This window comes from Brettanomyces bruxellensis, chromosome 6 (assembly GCF_011074885.1).
Source record: "Brettanomyces bruxellensis chromosome 6, complete sequence".
In the NCBI taxonomy this organism is placed as follows: Eukaryota; Fungi; Ascomycota; class Pichiomycetes; order Pichiales; family Pichiaceae; genus Brettanomyces; species Brettanomyces bruxellensis.
Window position 1 is genome coordinate 346,142 of NC_054687.1, and position 19,691 is coordinate 365,832.

Genomic DNA, 19,691 nt, shown 5'->3' on the forward strand with positions numbered 1-19,691 from the left:
TGATTCATTGCTTTAATGTAGCTAGATCATCCTGGCTTTGTAGTATTTCTATTCTTACGCTTCGTACTAGTGTTGTTATGCATTGTTGTAGGTAACACATTGCTTTTTATCCTATACTACCATTTATGTAATTATCTATTGCTGCTCCTCCAGCTGACCCCATTTCCATTTCCATATCCTCCTTTTTGCTCCTAAACGAATTACTCCTATCTCTCACGGTGTTTAGTGTAATCACATATTGCCTTGAACTACGCTTTTGTAGCCCAAACTACGTGCTTTCCCACTTTCATCTACTCATAATGCGACTAAAGTAATAGCAAAACTAACAAGCCGAAAGTCGCCCAATATATTTGCTATCTTTCCTGGTCCTGATTGCTACCATTACTTGCTGGTTTTTGCATAAGGTCAAAAGATGATTAGGTAATCCCTAGTAAATGTAGCACTTGACTATATATATATCCAGCTAGAATCATTTTGCTAAATCATAAAAAATACCTGCTACTATTAATCAAAAATTCACAAACCAACCAAACCATAAAAACATGTCACATACATTGTATGCACATTATCCACCATAATTCACAGCCACACTCGTACCTTCCTCTCAGTCACTCCTGGCTTTTTTCACTCTTTGAGTATCTTTCATTTTTTATTTTCAATTTTTTTTTTCATTTTCGCTACTTTTCAACACCACACACGTATCAGCCAGACATCATAACACATCATTAGAACACTACAAACCGGTAGGATCATACGGAAAGCAAGCAAAATGGGTAAAGGACCGTCGATATTCAGATTCGATGCCTTTGCAAAGACATTGGACGAGGCAAAGGTCAAAACAACCAGTGGAGGTATCCTAACGCTTATATGCTCGTTTACCATCTTTATTCTCCTTATAAATGAATACAGGGACTACCGAACGCTGATAATGCGACCAGAGTTGGTTGTTGACAGGGATCACGACAAGACTTTGGGTCTCAACTTGGATATTACCTTCCCAAACATGCCATGTGATCTACTTTCGATGGATATCATGGACTTAACCGGTGATGTTCAGGCCGATATTCTAGAAGGCAACTTTCTTCGCACAAGATTGGACAGAGATGGCAAAGAAATTGCCACTGATGAGCCATTCAAGGTGAACAAAGAGGACGGGGCAAAGTCCGAATTGAGCACGGAGGACTCTCAGTATTGTGGTTCATGCTATGGGGCCATTGACCAATCGGGAAACGAGAAGGAGAGTGATCCAACCAAGTGGGTTTGCTGTAACAGTTGCGAGGCAGTGAAACTTGCATATTCGAAAGCGGCTTGGAAATTCTATGATGGCGAGGGAATCGAGCAATGCGAAAAAGAGGGATACGTGGACCGGATTAATAAGAGATTAGATGAAGGATGCCGGGTGAAGGGAACAGCTCAATTGAACAGAATAGGAGGTAACTTGCATTTTGCACCGGGTAGCTCCATCACAATGAACGATCGTCACGTTCATGATCTTTCTCTATTCGATAAGCACCAAGATAAGTTCAACTTCGATCATGTTATCAATCATTTCTCGTTTGGCCCAGATGACCATCACTTAAATTTGCATTCAGCCAGTCACAACTACACAACAACCCATCCGTTAGACGGAAGTGAGAAGGCTGTTGGTGACAAGTACCGAGTTTATTCCTACTTCCTAAAAGTGGTGAATAGTCGCTTCGAGTATCTGGATGGTGATGTTCTTGAGACGAACGAGTTTTCGGCAACAGAGCACGACAGACCACTCAGGGGCGGCAGAGATGATGATCATCCTAATACCATTCATGCCAGAGGTGGCCTACCCGGCCTGTACTTCTACTTTGATATTAGTCCCATGAAAATTATCAATAGGGAAGCCAACAAGAAGACATGGTCTGCTTTCTGTCTCAGTGTTTGCTCTGCCATTGCTGGTGTGCTCACTGTTTTCTCATTGTTGGACAGAACTATCTGGACGGCTCACCGGTATCTTAAGGAGAAGAAACGGGTGTAATACTCAAAATATAAATTTTAAGACAAAATGGCACAGAGAAAGCATTATTCAAAAAAGTATGGCCAACACTCCACAATTTACATCATGCTCCTCCTGATTTATACAGTTTTCAAGTTACATAGATATTGCTGGTGCCACAAATACCACTACCATATATTTAGTTGGTCGCTTATTCGTGTAGTACTTCCATAACTTCTTTAGACGCGTAAACTGTGTAACACAGCCCTGATCTGTCCGCATTACCTTTTCTTCCTTAAAAATTCGTTTTTTTTTTTTTTTTTTTTTTTCACGCTTTTATGCATGCGGCTCTCGTCTCTGCATTCCCTTTCAGTTTCCGGCATATTATCGCTTGCCGAATAATGCACTTTTCACTAAAACAGTTCAAACATCACTCGAATTCTTACCATTGTTCGTCCCTATTGAAAAAGCATTCTTGACATTCTTTGTATTCGCATTTATATCGGTCTTTAAGCTTGGCAGAATTGCAGAAGAGTCATTGGACAATAGTGCTCACGGTGATTTACAGGTAAACAAACATTTCTGTGATCTCATCCCTGTGACGGGTCAACAAACGTTTTTTCTGTTTTTGCAAAAATAAGGAGAGGTGCGGAAAAAGTGAAATAAAAATATATGGCAGGCAGATTGATTAAGTTCATATTCTAGATTTACCCGCACCGCACTGAGAGAAAAAAAAAGTGATAAAAAAAAAAGGAAAAACGAAGCGTGAGCATCTCTCTCCTCGAACTTTCTTTTGATAGTGCTCTTAAGGGACCCCTTTAAGATTATCAAATCTCGCAGTCAAGCATCGAGATAAATTAACTTAAGAGTTCAAATTGCTTAAACGTTTGGTTGTGTAAGTGGGAAAAGGCACAGTGATCGTTTTCTTTGAAATTTCAGGCGTTGACAGCAATCTGGTGCGCAAAAATTAGAATTTCACTTAGACGTGGATACATTCTTACCAAGGGCATATATCCGTGTTTTATCAGCCATTTTTAGCACTGGATATTTGTGCTTACAGCGGGGCACGTATTTCTGATAAGATTCACTTACCGAAACAGACTTATAGTCACTTGCCTAGTTGAGTTAGACAAATATTTTTATTACCATCTACAGTTCATAATCAGTCTTTCTCCAGATTTACAACTTCACATTGCATAATGTCGTCATTCACACCCCCAATCAGAACAATATCGTCAAATACACTAGGGTCGATGTCATCTCTTACGCCGAGCGCTCCTATTGGTGCAGCCAGCATGGTTATGAACGTAAAAGTGACGCATAAGGATTCTCTTTACTACATATGCACATCGTTGATGCGAAGGCTTAAAAAGGTCCCTGGAATAAAGCCATACATGGAGCTTGCATACACTCGGGCGGAGGAGAATGCAGAGAAGCAGGCCTTAGCAATTTCAACAGCCACTACTTCAAGTACACTGGATTCAAACGAGATATCGAGGACTCAAAGCAGGAAAAGTGGCCGAACGGGCGTAGTGGCGGACTCAGCAAGAAGCAGAACACTGATGAGTCTTTCAGAGCGAAGCAGGAAGAGCCAGCTTTCCATTGCATCATCTACATCATCGAGAGATTCGGAATACGGACCAATGAACCACTGGAATTCAACGTTATTCACATTTGCGGCAGGTGTTCTTCCATCGCAGATTCCTCACGATCCAGTCACTCCAATCTGCAATCTATTTCAGCAGGGCGCACCTCTTTGCCTCATATTTAACGTGATAAGGCCGGAGCACAAGATTGACGTAGTTTCGTCCGACGATTTGAAAGTCTGCAAGATGAGTGTCTACCAGTTTCTCAGCGCTTGCAAGTTGCACTTGAATATTCGTGACGACGAGCTTTTCCCTATAACGAGTGTGTTCTCGGATGATATTCGCAATCTTTTGGAGGTGATCCACTCGGTGAACCTAGTTCTGGACTTAGACCCCAGATTTGACGTTTCTCCTGTTGAAGATCAGCTAGTTGTGTCGGATGAGAGGTCAAAAGTTGTCAAGGAGCTCGTGGAGAGTGAGCGGAAATACGTCTACGACTTGGAAACACTTTGCAAGTACAAAGACGAGTTGATGAAGAAGGAGCTGATCTCATCAGATGACATTAACATGCTTTTTCCAAACTTGAACGAGATTGTGGATTTCCAGCGAAGAATTCTTGTTGGTCTCGAGTGTAATGCAGTCGTTCCGTCGGAATACCAGCGGCTGGGCTCCGTTTTTGTGCATGCAGGTGTCGAGGGTTTTCAGATCTATGAGGCATGGTCGCTTTTCCAGAATTCAGCAATCGAATTCATCACGAAGGAGGCAGACAGCTTAATGCAGTCTTCATCAGTGATTGGAAGCCCGTACGAGCTCCAGAGTTTCCTAATTAAACCCGTTCAACGTCTTTGCAAGTATCCGCTTCTCCTGAAATCGCTTCTTAAGTTATCAAAGGAGACTTGGCCGAATTACGGCGAGTTGCAGGATGCATACGATATTGCGTGCGAGGTGGGAAATACAATCAACGAGGCACAGAGGAAGTCGGAAAACATACAGTTACTGAAACGGCTCCAGGAGCAAGTTGTGGACTGGAAAGGATTCTCGTTGAGTGGGGTGGGGGAACTTCTATATGCGAATGTGGTAATGGTGAAAGATTTGCTAAACGAAGGCCACTCTGGCGAGAAAGAGGTCCACTGCTACTTGTTTGAGCACGTGATCTATCTTTTCAAGGAGCACCGTGAGAAAAGCGGGTTTCTTGGTGGCCACCGGAAGTCGTCCGGGAGCGCTGGTACATCCTCACACCACAAAAGCTACGGAAGCGACAAGAACAGAAATAGCGGCGGGACGTCCTCGGCAAACCGCCGGCTTTCGCTCAACGGAGTCGTCTACATCAACAAAATATACAGAGTGACGAGTTCGGACACTTCGCCGTACTTTTCTGCAGGGCAAGGCCACTATTTGACGTTGCGATGGCGTGGAAACCGCGATACCGGCGGCTGCGTGTTTAAGTTCCGGTCTGAGGAGCACATGGGCCAATGGGAGGCCGCCATTCTTCGTCTCTCGGGCTGTACCGGCGGTACTCCCGACTATTCCTACGGCTCTGCACCTGCAAGTGCCCACCAGAGCACTGCCAGTATCCCCGAATCCTCTACTTCCTATTTTTCTGCTGCCTCAACGGTCCGGCACCGCACTTCAAGTGCCGGTGGGAACCCCAGCATGCCGAATACAGCCAACGGGGGAGTGGTAAACGGTGGAGGGTACCCGTCACTGCCACCTGTCCCACTATCCGGCTTCCCACAGCTTGTCAGCAAAAAAAAGCGGTCTGTTTCCTCGCCTGCCGCCTATCTACCGCGGGTCAGGACTCTGTCATCATCGGATTTGCCACCCGTGCCCCAGTACGACAATCTTTCGTCGAAATTCTCGCGAATGAACATTTCTCCAAGCAACCTCAAGTTCACACAGGCATCCGTCTCCTACACCAGTACACCAGGAGGCGTGGGGACATACACCAGTACACCGGGAAGCGCGGGGGCACACACCGGTACACCAGGAGGCCCAGTGGCTAACGGTACTGCCATTTCTCAAAATCCAATGGCACCTCCAACTTCTGGAATCTACAAATTGCAGCAGTTTGCCCCTCAGCACCAGGAAAATCGACGCATGAGCCCCGCACCAAAAAGTGCTCCCCCAAACGTCTATTCGCGTCGCCAGCGGTCGGTATCATCAAATCGCTCTTTTTCACCTTTCGACAACCGGATCCGGATGAGACTGGTGTACGGAGGTGACGGTGAGTGCGTGCATGTGTCGGTTAATCCGGACACGACCTACGGTGAGCTGACGAGAATTTTGGTCGACAAGCTCAATTACGTAATGGTGGCCGATGGGGTGGCCAAGCGGTTCGATGCAAGCCTGATAAAGCTTAAATTCCAAGATGAGGATGGGGACATGATCCGGTTCCAGGATGATGCCGATTGGGCAATTGCCAAGGACATGCTTGCAGAGATATCCGATGAGGAGCGCAGGATTCTTACATTGAAGGTTTACTAGTTATGACCGTGTACTAATGCAGATAATTCAACGAATCGTGAATGTAGAAATGTATGAGTAGAGGTTGCAGCGTATTTAGTTTTGCCTTGAGTGGTAACGCATGAATTTGAAACGGTTGGATTGACTTAATATTTGATTGTTTGATGATTTTATGATTTATCGATGTTTTTGATAACTGATCCATTGCCTTTACTTTAGCATCTACTTCAGGATCTGCACTGGTTCTCGACTTCCCGCGTAGATATATATATATTTTTTTTTATTTATTTTTTTTTATTTATTTTTTTTTATTACTACTTTTCATTTTTATATGACCTTTAGCGCGCTTCCTATTCATCCATCCAGTCTCTCCCCACCGGCCTTAATAAAGAAGATTTTCTTCTTTTTCTTACTCATTGATCCTGCCTGATTTTTTCTCTTTTCGCGGCTATGGCATTAGTGCATTTCAATATCCACCCGCACTGAGTCAGATTTCATCAGCTCGTGTAATTTTTCAGCCCGATCACGTCAGAATAATTTATTTTCACATTGTTTGTATAATTAAGCTATCATCTGCCGTCTGATCTCGAGCTTCCTCCGAATTCTTGTCAACATACTTCTTTACCACAATTTCGGTGCTGTAGACTAATTAATATTCACACTCTCATTATTCATACTCCACTACTCATTCTCCATAATTCGCTCTGATGCTCTCTACTGGTGTAAAACAAGCATCTCTTAAAGCTGCATGCTTTAGACTGGCAGCTATTAGGCCGGAAGTGGGCGGCATTAAGTCTGCTTCTGCCAATTTTATGGCTGTTGAAACTTCTCGCTGCCCAATACAGAACCGTTCTTTCTTAAGCGCCAGGTTTCAGCCTGTGAGAACTTTTACAACAACAAGGTCAAAACTTGCAGAAGTCGCTTTCGAAAAGTTGACAGAGGACCAGAAAGAGACTCTCACCGAAGAGCGGGCCATCGATAATGTGGACGTGTGTATTGTGGGAGCAGGCCCAGCCGGATTGGCAACAGCAATTAAACTAAAGCAACTGGATGAGGATGGTGACTTGAGGGTAATTGTTCTTGAAAAAGGACCAGAAGTGGGGGCACACATTCTTTCAGGAGCAGTTCTTGATCCAAAGGGATTACGTGAGCTTTTCCCTCAGAGCGAATATTACGATAAAGATGGAAAGGGGATTCCACTTCCGCCAGAATTGGTGACACTTGTCACAAAAGAGCACATGAAGCTTCTTTTCAAAAATGGGATGTCTGTCCCCCTACCTTCTCCTCCACAGATGACCAACAAGGGCAAAAACTACATCGCATCGCTCTCAGAGGTGACAAAGTGGCTCGGAGAGCAGGCTGAAGAACTTGGTGTCGAGATATATCCAAATACAGCAGTTAGTGATCTCATCTACGATAGTAAAGGAGCGGTCAAAGGTGTGGCCACTAAGGATATTGGCATCGCGAAAGATGCAACACCAACCGAGGATTTTGAACGTGGAATGGAGTTTCATGCGAAAATGACGGTTCTTGCAGAAGGATGCCGAGGATCACTCACCAAGCAGGCAGTGAAGAAATACGGCCTAAGGGAGGGAAAGTCGCACCAGACTTACGGAATAGGTGTGAAGGAAGTGTGGGAAGTGCAGCCTGAGAAGTTCAAAAAGGGCTTTATCATGCATACGATGGGCTATCCGCTGAATAAAGACACTTATGGTGGTGGATTCCAGTATCATTTTGGTGATGGATTGGTGACAGTCGGCTTGGTTGTCGGCCTTGACTATAAGAATCCATGGATTTCACCTTACAAGGAATTCCAGAAGCTCAAGATGCATCCGCTATACAAGAAAGTCCTCGAAGGCGGAAAGTGCATTTCATATGGTGCAAGGGCTTTGAATGAGGGTGGGTACCAGGCTGTTCCAACGCTACATTTTCCAGGAGGAGTGCTTGTTGGAGCTTCTGCAGGATTTATGAATGTTCCAAAGATCAAAGGATCGCATCTTGCTATTAAGAGTGGACTTCTAGCTGCGGAATCGATGTATCCAGAGGTGTTGAAGGTGAAGAAATGGATTTCATCAACGCTTGGGGAAAGCAATGCCGAGAAAAAGGATGAAGACGAAGATGAGGAGGAAGAGGAAGAATGTGTTACTCTTCCTGAATGGAAGGCGATTGACCTTTTACAGTATCAGAAGGCATACGATAACTCATGGGCCAGAAACGAATTATACAGTGTGCGTAATGTTCGGCCATCATTCCATAATCCCCTTGGTATGTGGGGTGGAATGGCATTTTCTGGGTTATTCACTATGATAACTCGCGGTCATGAGCCATTTACTCTTAAATTTGGAGCTTCTGATGCCGATATCACGAAAGCTGCAAGCTCCTTCAAGAAAATCGAGTACCCAAAGCCTGATGGGAAGATCACATTTGACATTCTTACTTCTGTCAGCAGGACAGGTACGTACCACAAGGAAAATGAGCGTTGCCATCTCCGAGTCCCAAACCAGGACATGCGGAAACATGCAGAGATCGCGTATCCGAAATTCCAAGGTGTTGAACAAAGATTCTGTCCTGCCGGCGTCTATGAATACGTTCCAGATGAAAAATCCAAGCTAGGCGTCAGATTCCAAATCAACTCCCAGAATTGCATCCATTGCAAGACTTGTGACATCAAATGCCCTACTAAGGATATTAACTGGACTGTTCCTGAGGGTGGAGACGGTCCAAAATACCAAATGACCTGAGAACTTTACCTATTTATTAATAAAATCTTTTTGACGATTAATGATCGAGCTTTAGATACAATACATATATTAACGGAGAGTATATCACACTGCTGTTTGTAAAACGTATATACACCTACGTATACTGGCATATACTGACATACGTACACTTTTTAATAAGCACCATCAAAGATTTGTCGTATATCTACCATTGCAGTCAATTGCTCCTCACTTAAACCACTAAACTTCTCCTGAAACGGAAGACTTAAGCGACCATTTGCATCTCTCACGTAAACCATTCCGCATATCTCAAAAGTCTCCAAACATGGAAAACCCTCCAGTGACTCATTTAGCTGGTAATTTATTAAATGGTCAAAAAGGCATCCTCCAGCTTTGGAAGAGCCTTGTATTCTCATTGGCCAATCTGGCTCACCCCTAGCAAAATCGCACGGCTCTGTCTGCATCGACCCTTGCGACGCGTCGAGTTCGTGACCCACTATCATTAATGTAGAAACTTGTATTGACTCTTCCATCATTCCACTGTTTGCAGGGAAATCATTGAATTTAAGTAAATTGTGCATTATTTCTTTGCAGCTCTTGCACGAGCACCTGTAGAGATAGTTTAAGTGCGGGAAAAGCATGTTCACATCGCCTAAAGTTGGCAGAACACTTGCCACTAGGTTTTCTGACGGCGTCGACGCGTCGATACGAATACTTCTCAAAGTTTGCATGTTGTTCGAGAGTGGAGTTCCGAAAATCATGAGCAGATTGGACAAATCCAATCCCTCAATCAGAATACGGATGTTGATCGTTTGCAATTCCATAAATGGCTCCATTAGCCTCAAAAGTGACATTGCACGAAGATGATTTTTTTCTACATCTTCCTTGGTCAATCTGTAGCTAACGGACAAATGAGAAATTGATGATCCCCGCTCACGCACAATGGATGAAAGCTCCTGGAGTGATTCTACGAGGTTGATCACTCCACCATCATCCTCTATGTACAACTCTAAATGGCTCAAATTCTCAAAGTAAACGTGCTTACCGATAAGATTCACAATAACTGCAGTGGAATGGTTCGTCAGTGGGAAGGAAAGCTTTGTCAAATTGCCAAGCACGAGCCCCATGCGTCGAAGAATGGCAAAAAAGCCAACGACGCGTCGATATACGCGATCATAATGCTCGTTGGTCGGATCCACCATGAAATGTAACCCTGTAATCTGTCCTATTAACTGCGGGTGCTTTGTCAAAAGCCCAAATATCAGCATATCCTCGTTTCTTCCCATCTTCCCCTTGAAACAGATCTCTGTTATCTTTGAGAAATCAACAAAATCAACCTGCCCTTGGTGGATTTCGGCCTCATTGCAAAAATTCTCATCTATAAACACTTTTGTTAAATTAGGCGCCTCTTCTAGTGTCAAGGGTCTAATTGGAATCAACTCCGAAAACTCAAAGAATCGCAAATTACCAAAATGTGGGCATTCCAACTCTCGCCACCGACTAAGATCGAATATTGTTCGATCTGACAGCTCACCCAAAAACAACTTTTGTACAAGATCTGCATATTTGAAGTTAAATGTAGCATTCTTCAAGTTGAGAGCACTGAAAAATTGGGAGACATCACGGCGGTTTATAACGGTGAAGTTGCCTAAACCAGCGGTTACTGTATTGTTTCCATCTCCTTTGTTTGTGTCTGGAGCATAGACAATATTCGCATACAATTGTGACACTAAAATAGAAAATACCCTCCTGCAAGTGAGGCAGAGGTGAACACGATCAGCAGGCGGAAGATTCCAGAAAATAAGCTCTAAAATGTTGTGTGGTAAAGATGCAAACGGTACTATAAATAAACGATTCTTGGCCTGTGCATTTATATTATCGAAAGCCGAAGTTGTGGGGGTAGACCCCTCCATCAGGGTGCCGATATTGCAAGCCATATTTGCTTTAATTCAATGGGAATCGAATCAAAGGATTCAAGTCAGGAAGTCACAAACTAACTCAACTGTAACTGATTTACTTCTCGATGATTAATCTTGCGGAGTACATTATTTCTGTACCAGCGGCGGAGAAACGTGACACGATCAATGAATTTAATGGTTGCGAGCAAAGTCCCCCTTTCTTATACGAGGCCTGCAAGTATTTGAGTTGTCTTGAATTGACTGCTTGCGAATCAAAGGCAATAATAATTGAGTGGAATGAAGTTTTGAAAAGGGCAAGTTTTCGGAAACTTTCTGAAATTTGAAAGAAATACTGAAGTTGAAACTCTCTTTCTGCTCGCTATGTCAACTGCTTTCTAAAATTAACTAAGGGAAAAGCGTCGTTATTTATAAAAAGGAAGTATGTAGCTTTAAATGGAGAGAAAGGAGCAGTAGCGATCTTTGTGTGTAAAAAAAATGTACTGAAAAAAAAATCGGGAGGAAAAAGGAGCGCGTTCAATAAGGATTTCATTTTATTTCATTTTTTCCTATTGAATTAGGCGATACTATTTTTGGTACCGCGCTTAACAAGCGAGATTCAATACGCTACATTTACACCAGTAAGGAAACTCATTACGAATGCAAAGTTTAATTGATTTACTGCGCTTATTTATATGTACATCAAACAAGCCGTTATATATGACAAGATAGAGGCAAAAAGGCAAAGGCAAGGTAAAAAAAAAAGACACAGTAAAGAGTTAAAACAAGAAATCTGTCAGAATAAAATCATAGGGATGTAAGTAGCGTATGGGATGAGTGATAGAGTCTAAAATGAATGATAAAAAAGTAAAGTAAAATAAAATAAAGTAAAGTAAAGTGAAGTGAAGTGAAGTAAAGTAAAGTAAAAAAAATTAGTTTCTTCCATATTAGAATGACAACAGGGTCGGAATATGTTGGTTAAATATTTATTCTTGCTCCAAAAGATCCTGAGTACTAGGAATACTTTCAAATCCCATAGAATGACCTGCCTGCATCAAATCCTTCTCGTATTTCTCCTCAAGATCAGCTATCTGTTTAACTCTAGAGGCAGGTAGCCATCCAACTATAAACCGGATAAGTTTATTGATTTCGAATGTAAAGAATGTAGCAAGTCTGATAATGAAAACCAGAATATTCCGCTCCAACTTTTTGGCATAACTGCGAAATGATGGTTTCGATATCTGCTCAAAGAGATCGACAGTTTTATTTGCTTCTGTGACAAGTATTCCCATTCTGTTGCATGGAGATCCAAAGTTCCGGTTGAGGCCTTGAACAATACGCATACTTCTCATAACAAACACAAGACACATTGGAAATATGTCTGTGTTGTCAAAAAAGTTCTGCATTCCCTTCTTAAGCATAACCTGCTTATCATAATATGACATGTGATGGATCTCTTCCATTTTCTTCTTGAAAGCCTCTGAATTTGTATCTTTCATACCGATAGCTGTCATCATCATATCGTCTGGATTAATACCCCAGGATTTTAGCACGTTTATCACCTTCTCCTGGTTTCTCTCCATGGTGTACTTCCAGAATTCACTATACTGGCGCTTAAACTTATCGTCAAATATCTCATAAAGTCCATGATCAAGAATCACAAGCTGCTGAATTTTCTTCTTATCACCTCGTGGAGATGGTATCATTCGAACAAGCAAGTTTCCTGGATGGAGATCACAATGAACTACACCCCACGAAAATATCTGCCTGGAATAAACGCGTATGATTGAATTCATAAGTTTCTGAATGTCATATCCATCGTCAGCAAGCTTTTTGTACTTTCCAATTGAATCTCCATCTATCCACTCGCCAATCAACACCTTTTTCGTTGAATATTCAGGGTAGTATTTCGGAATATACACGTTATCTTTGAACTCAGGATCGGAATCTATTAACTTCGTGATTCTGTCGGCATTCTGCAGCTCATGTTCAAAATCTAACTCTTCCCTAGATTTTTTACACACATATTTCGCAGTTGTCATCAAGGGCATACCAAATATCCACTGATACAGTCTCATTGCTAGCCTATATGTCAAAAGATCAGCATCCACCTGCTTTGTCACGGTGCTTTTCTGAATCTTCACTGCCACTTGCTGTCCATCTCTCTTCAAAATAGCTTTATGCACTTGGGCAATTGATGCACTGGCAATAGGAGTTTCATCAATAGAAGAAAATATCTCATCCCTATAATCCTGACCAAGCTCATTCTTCAATGTGTTGTCGCAAGTTTCCCAAGACTCCTCTGGTGCCTGATCAAACATCAACTTGAACTTGTCCTGATACTGCTTTGGAAACATGAATCCTTGAATTGCCATCATCTGTCCCATCTTAATATACATTCCCTTATTGTTGATAATCAAATTATAAACCCTGTTTGCGTTTCGCTCATGCAAGGCGGCAACATCCTTACTGCTCTTGAAGTTCAGCTTGTAGTCAACCGATATAAGTAGGAAAGTTGAGAGCGATCGAATCACACGGTTAGAAATACCATCTCCAAAAAGGTTATCGTAAGCATAGGCTGTAAAGAGTGTTCCTCCAGTAAGAATTAATACTTTCTTAAACCATCCAATGTGCTTCTTTGATTCATTGTGTGGGTTACCACCAACTTTTATATCACGAGTTTCAATACCACGGTTAACATCAATGTTTTCCTTATTTGAACTGCTGTTTCCGCCAGAGACTTTAGTGCTGCTAACAGTAGCTTCTTGGTTAATCCTTGGTGGCCTTTTATTCGTTCTAATTTGCTGGTTGGCATAGAAAGTCACCGGTAGTGTATGGAAGGATCGATGTAATAAAAGTTCATTTTTCAACGGTATCCTTAGACCCGTAAACATTTCACGATATCCTATTTTAAGCATGTCTATAAGATAAAGTGAACTCTGCCTAAGTTTACAGTTTGTATCTCTAATCTAGTATGTAAAAATAAAGGGAACCAAAATGAAACAATGGCAGGGAGGCAAATGAGGTGGTTAAATATGAGGTTCCATTTATTTAAAACATAGTGTTATATTATAGGGTGAAATCTCAGATAACGACTTTTTTTTTTTTTCATCGTAGTATCTCGGAAATAGGCATTAAGCCATCGAATTGCAAGTCCGTTTGCCCCGACCAACATTTTCTCGATGTGGAAAGTCGTGCTTGGGGTAAATTACAGGCAAGCATCGATAATATTAATTTACATTACTTTGTTTTCATGTAAATATCAGAGGTATTATATTGACAAATAAAGATTAGTCTGAATATTCAAGCTGTTAAAAGGTGTAAAGGGAAAAGTGAAAACCGAATACGTACACATTAAGATGAGGATTTTGGTTGGGTAACTTTGGCCAGCGTATGAAATGTACTAAGTAATTCTGAATTTGAGGGGAAGAAATCTAATGATGTAGTAAAGGGGGGAATCAGCAATTTAAATAAAACTTTTTTTTGCTAACAACCAAAAGGGCTCCACTCTTGATAGTTGAGGCGTACAGAAAAGCCACAACTTATAAAATGAACAGCAAGATTATGATGATTTTAGATATATCCCTACCTGGAAAACGTTCAACACACTCGTCTTAACCCAGGGATTCATTTGTACACCTTTATGTGCATAAAATCAATGCTACTATTTAATGTACACTAGAAAAGTTAAATACAAACATATATAATTTTAAAGAAACAAGTCCTGACAGAAGATTTCAGTGATGGCCAAACAATAAAGGAGCTGGTAAGCCAACAATTGTAAATGCGGTAGCTCAAGACATAGTGCTACAAACGGCAACTGTAAAAATACATAAGAAAAAAAAGAACAATGCCCCTTTGGGCTAATAAAAATAAATAAATAATTTAATAATTTAAAAATTTTCACATCAATAATAAAAATTAAATGCCTCTTTTTAGCTTTGAGCTGTAAGATGGTATACATATCCACCGATATATCAGTGTCAAAGATCTTTTCGAATATCCTGCAAAGACTTTTCATAACATTGATGACATATACTTTGGAAACGCCAATTTGAGAAGTAATTGTGAAGTTTGTGAGCAAGTAAAGTGAAAAGGCTTCTTTTTTTCTGATATAGTGAAAATAAGAGATATTTACAAGAGGGTACAGAGAATTCATAGAAGCGCATCAAACATAAGGTAGTAAAATGGCGAGAAGTCCCAGAAAGCAAGAAAGTTCCTCGGTGGTAAGGAAGTCAGCAAGAGGGCCGTGGGGAGGAGCGGAAGAGAATCAAAAAGTACGATCTGATAAATTCATAAAGCACAGGTATCATCGAGATAGAAGGTTCAGTATAATATCAGATGATGACGATGATGATGAAGAAGTAGATGAAGATGAAGATTATGATAATGATGACGATGATGATGACGATGATGATGATTCGGAAGATGAAGACTATGTCGAAGGATCAAGAACATACACGAAAACACACAATCGAAAGCCGAAGACCAATAATCGTGCTAAAGTGGTACGTGACATGTATAAAATGCCAAATAACGAGCTGGCAATAGAAGATTCATCATCGTCTTCTTATAGCTCATCATCTTCTTCATCGGATGATGACGACTATGATGAAGATGTAGATCTTGTTGCTCTGACTAAGCAAAGAAGAGCACGAGCAATGAAAGCAGCCAAAAGACTTCGATATGGCGATCGACAGGCAGCACACAAGTATTTGGGTGGAAAGGGCATGAAATCTCGCGAAAAGATAGCAACCACTAACAAGGAACAAGACCAAGATGAAGGAAATGACGATAATAGGGTGGAAAAGCATAAAGTTGAGCACTCAGGTGATGAGGATTTACAAGATATAGCGATTCCAGGAGAGGAAAACGAGCTAGATGACTCAATTGTGGATGCAGTGATTAGTGAAGAGGAAAAGAAGATGGACAGCGACACTTTAAGCAATAAAATAGGAAATAGTACTGGTAATAGCGTTGGCGATGCTTCCGAAGGTGCAAATTTAAACAGTGACAAGATAAAGGAGGACGATTTGAACATAATGGATTTAAGTTTTTCGCAAAAACCAGTCGATAAAAAACAATCATTGGAAAATCCCGTTCAAGAACTCAACAACGAAGATCTTGGAGAAGCAGTTGACGAAGCCATTCCAGATGTTAGTTCAAAGATTGCCGAAGAACCGATTACATTGGCGGTGCCAAAACTTGGAGAAGATGATATCAACTCGGACTCGGACTATGACTTCGATCCAGAAGAACTTATTCGCACTCTTCAAAATGATGATGATGAGTTAGAGCTGTTTGGAAATAGCGATGAGGATTACCGGAACGTTTTAGGAGGGGGTTCAGAGATCCAAGGATTGGGTATTCCACCGATTGTGCCAGATAAGAATGCTGGTCCCGGTAATTATCTAATGAAGGAAGAAACACAGGCTATGCTGAGTGATGTGAATGCATCGCAGTATGAAAATGCAATAATGAGTGACGAGGATGATGATAGTACTGCAAAGAAGCATAAATTGACGGAGGCAGGAGGTGTGGAAGGTAATAACAGGAGTAACGAAAATGAAGGAGAGGAAGAAAATGGTGATGATGATGATAATGATGATGATGACGACGATGATGACGACGATGATGATGACGATGATGATGACGATGATGATGATTCATTTGGCTTGCTTGGATACAGAGACTTTCTTGACTCAGGAGCTGGCTCAACTCACGCAAGTCTCTATGTTCCCCAAAGCGAGCTATTTTCAGATGGTGGAGATGACAGTGTAGGTGGTGAGGAGATCGATCTTTTTGCTGGTGATTCGGATAAGGGCGATTTATTTGCCAACAGCAGTAGTTGGTCTGTTACGAGCAGCTCTGATGAAGATGAGAACTCAAACCTACTGGACTGCTTCTTTTCGTCAGGTTCATCATCAGCAGATGAGGAAAATGCTCAAGATAGAGCACTTGAAGACAGAGTTCAGGCTAAAGAACAGGAGGCACAAACGGATAGTGATGAAACAGATGAAGATACAACTCTGCCACGCAAATCGACCAGAAAAATTGGAAGTAAGAGAGCAAAAGAAGTTCTTTCCTCATCTTCAAAGAATTTCCGAGCCCCAAAGCTTGGAACCTTTATCGTTTCCCGCAACCGGAAGCCATTCGGTATTATCGATGGCTATTCGACAAGATTTTTGTATCCGAAAGACAACAGACTTTCGATTTTGAAGGGAACACATGCAGCATTGGATGTCTCCAAGGAAGATTCGATGAATAATGGATACTCATCGGGTGATCATGTTAGCGGAAGTGCATCTTCAAACAACCAGAGATTGGAATCCGGAAAATCGTCATCATCATCTTCTGCACAGGATGAATTAAAAGAGCATACCACAGACAAAAAAGATCGGACAGTCGCATTGGACGATTTAATTAACATCAGCGAGTTTGAAGACGATGATATCGATCATGATAACTCTGGAACAAAGTGGGATTCATACTTCAAGAAGAGAAGGGTTCCACTTACCGCATTCAGAACTCGTACTTTAATGAATAGTGGAGCTTTGAAGAACGATAATTACGAGGATGCCACACGCAAGTACACTTTTAGAACTACTAAATTGCCAAGCTCTAGAAGACGTCACCATCATCATCATCACAAACACAGTGGAAGTCACATTTCGAGGAAGTTGAGTACGAGTAAATTGAGAAGAGAGTCATTTGGATTGAAAAAGAGTGGATCAAAGCACTATGAGGGACTCAAGTTGGGTCTGGCACCTCCAAAGACTGGCAGCCATGTTTTGTGGCGTACTTATAACAATATTAACAGTGAACAATTCATTCCGGATGGTATTAAAGATGCTGTTGTTGTAGAACCAGCAATGAAATTGAAACATAGCACCAAGAAAAGACTCAGAAGGAAAAGCATGGCAGAAGCACAAGCCAAAGGGTTTAGAGCGACGAAATCTGGCTTATTCAATGAAGACATGCTCAAAGATGTGGAATCAATGCTGGTGGACATTGGAGCTGCAGAGGATTGCAACTTTTTATTCAGTGCTGAAACCTGAGCGCACATTTAAGGGATCAACGTTGTAAATAAAACACCTAATTTCTTTATGCTTTCAAAATTTTTTTTGTCACCTTCTTTATTTAAATACTTTCTTTTTAGCTACTATCTTAATGGGAAATTCAAGCGCTACATTACACGAAAACACGTCAAAAGCACATGCCGTCAGATTAATAAGCCAATATACAGACACACACACATGCACATTAATATGCATCAAGCTGAAAACTCATTCTATAATAGTTTTTTTTTTTTACTTCCTCTCTTCCTCATCCCGGCACACTCTCAATTCCTTATTCTTTAACAGCATCTTCAGGGTTGATGAAATTGGTCAACTTGTTGCTCAAGTCTAGCTGCTGCTTGATACAGGATGCTAAGTATTGCAACAACAAAGTGTCGTTGACGTGTGTTTCAAACTCATTCTTAAAAGCCTCCACATCCACCTCGGAAAGGTTAAAGTTCAAATTAGAAAGAAGAAGCCTTCCAATCTTGTCATCACCTTTTATTTCACCTTTGGCAACTCTATTTGTGTAGTCCTGCAATATTTTTATCAGATCTGAAATCTGTGAGACAGTCATAGAGACCTGCTTAAGTTCGTTGAAGTCGCTCAAATTGAATGAGGTGTCACCCTTTTTCGAAGCTTGTGACAAGAATTTCAGGGTAGTTGACTCACCGGTAGAGCGAACAACCTTATTTGGAATTGGCACAAATGCGTATGATCCAATTTTCTCGAGGTTTAGCTTTCTCATCACACCAGAGTTTCCTGGAAGTCCAACTGGAGATGAGATGAAAGTCTTGACGATAGGTGCGATAATATCTCCAGATTCTTCATCTCTGTATTGTAAAGTGAGCAAAACCGGCTGGTATGGTGCACAAGATCCCTTGGCATAGAACTCGTGGAACAAACCAGTATATGCATCCAAGGATGGATTGGTAGAAAACCATCCAACCACCTGAAGTTCTGGGTTTGAACGTTTGTATAAATGATAAAGAGAAACATGAACTGCTTCCTCAATAGTCAACTGCTCGTCTTCCTCCTTGTGAGGAACAACGTAGCACTCCTTCACCTCCACTGTCGATCCATCCTCAGATCTTGTTCCCAGAAGTGTTCCCACTGTTCTGCTTTGTGTTTCTGTCTCGTCATTATTCTCGTAAATGGTGTCGATTAGTTGCAAGAGTGTTGAAGATTGAACTGTGACCTCAATTGGCGAATCAGTCGATGACGCCAATGGGGCCACCATGTTAGGCTTAACAAGATGAAGAGCTGGCGTAGTCATATTGCCTTGGTATTGCTTGCGTCAGTTATATTGTACCTTCGGAAAACTCTTTGCCTGCGCTTTACGCTTTATAATAGACTTTGCACGTTCTTTTCCGGTACTTTTTTTTTTTTTTTTTCAACCGCATTGCCAGCTTGATAATTTTTCTCGTGAAGAAAAATGAAAAAATTTTCTATATTTGCTGTACGTCGATCGACCATATGCGACGCCGCATTTATTGCGTTTTCTAGACTGCATTGTAAAACATTGGTTTCCGCAAATAAAATACGCTAAAGTGATAATAAGACTACAGTATGATGGTGAGAATTGTCAATATTAGAGATCAAGAAATTTTCAAAAACCCATTAGCATTCTATTCCGTACTTTACGGATATCCAAAAAAGACAGCTTCCAAATCCAAGACGAAATTCCTTATAAGATTAATAACAAGAAAGGCATAAGCCCAATTTAGATTTCTCAGAAGAATAAGATATATAAGCCTGAAAGGAGAAAAGTAGCATAAAATGGAATATAGACTGTGTCTGAATAGCCTTAAATTGAACTTATACCCAGTATTACTTAATCCCGTCTCATTTTGGTTAAAGCGCGTACATACAATTATTCAGGATTTTTCACTCCACCCGATCAGCATTGAAAAATTTTTTTCTTATCTAACTTCCTTTATCCGGTACCCAACCCAGCATTTACTTTTCTCTTTTAGCACCAAATTATCGTTCACTGTAGATCA

The 19,691-nt window shown here is 41.3% G+C and overlaps 7 protein-coding genes across 7 annotated transcripts; 4 read left to right on the forward strand and 3 right to left on the reverse strand.

Moving 5' to 3' along the window:
* Positions 1-769: 769 nt before the first annotated feature.
* BRETT_003598 (uncharacterized protein) lies at positions 770-2,008 on the forward strand (the record flags this gene model as incomplete). The annotated part of the gene is made up of 1 exon (XM_041282105.1): positions 770-2,008. The coding sequence occupies one exon, from the start codon at positions 770-772 to the stop codon at positions 2,006-2,008; it is 1,239 nt and encodes a 412-aa protein (XP_041135944.1).
* A 1,157-nt stretch (positions 2,009-3,165) lies between these two features.
* Positions 3,166-6,036, forward strand: BRETT_003599 (uncharacterized protein; the record flags this gene model as incomplete). The annotated part of the gene is made up of 1 exon (XM_041282106.1): positions 3,166-6,036. One exon carries the CDS (start codon positions 3,166-3,168, stop codon positions 6,034-6,036), a length of 2,871 nt encoding a protein of 956 aa, XP_041135945.1.
* Positions 6,037-6,722: 686 nt separating this feature from the next.
* CIR2 (putative electron transfer flavoprotein-ubiquinone oxidoreductase, mitochondrial) lies at positions 6,723-8,756 on the forward strand (the record flags this gene model as incomplete). Its single annotated transcript, XM_041282107.1, has 1 exon — positions 6,723-8,756. One exon carries the CDS (start codon positions 6,723-6,725, stop codon positions 8,754-8,756), a length of 2,034 nt encoding a protein of 677 aa, XP_041135946.1.
* A 152-nt stretch (positions 8,757-8,908) lies between these two features.
* Positions 8,909-10,672, reverse strand: BRETT_003601 (uncharacterized protein; the record flags this gene model as incomplete). The annotated part of the gene is made up of 1 exon (XM_041282108.1): positions 8,909-10,672. The coding sequence occupies one exon, from the start codon at positions 10,670-10,672 to the stop codon at positions 8,909-8,911; it is 1,764 nt and encodes a 587-aa protein (XP_041135947.1).
* A 944-nt stretch (positions 10,673-11,616) lies between these two features.
* On the reverse strand, positions 11,617-13,548 carry BRETT_003602 (uncharacterized protein; the record flags this gene model as incomplete). Its single annotated transcript, XM_041282109.1, has 1 exon — positions 11,617-13,548. The coding sequence occupies one exon, from the start codon at positions 13,546-13,548 to the stop codon at positions 11,617-11,619; it is 1,932 nt and encodes a 643-aa protein (XP_041135948.1).
* A 1,269-nt stretch (positions 13,549-14,817) lies between these two features.
* Positions 14,818-17,688, forward strand: BRETT_003603 (uncharacterized protein; the record flags this gene model as incomplete). The annotated part of the gene is made up of 1 exon (XM_041282110.1): positions 14,818-17,688. The coding sequence occupies one exon, from the start codon at positions 14,818-14,820 to the stop codon at positions 17,686-17,688; it is 2,871 nt and encodes a 956-aa protein (XP_041135949.1).
* A 292-nt stretch (positions 17,689-17,980) lies between these two features.
* BRETT_003604 (uncharacterized protein) lies at positions 17,981-18,964 on the reverse strand (the record flags this gene model as incomplete). Its single annotated transcript, XM_041282111.1, has 1 exon — positions 17,981-18,964. The coding sequence occupies one exon, from the start codon at positions 18,962-18,964 to the stop codon at positions 17,981-17,983; it is 984 nt and encodes a 327-aa protein (XP_041135950.1).
* Positions 18,965-19,691: the final 727 nt, after the last annotated feature.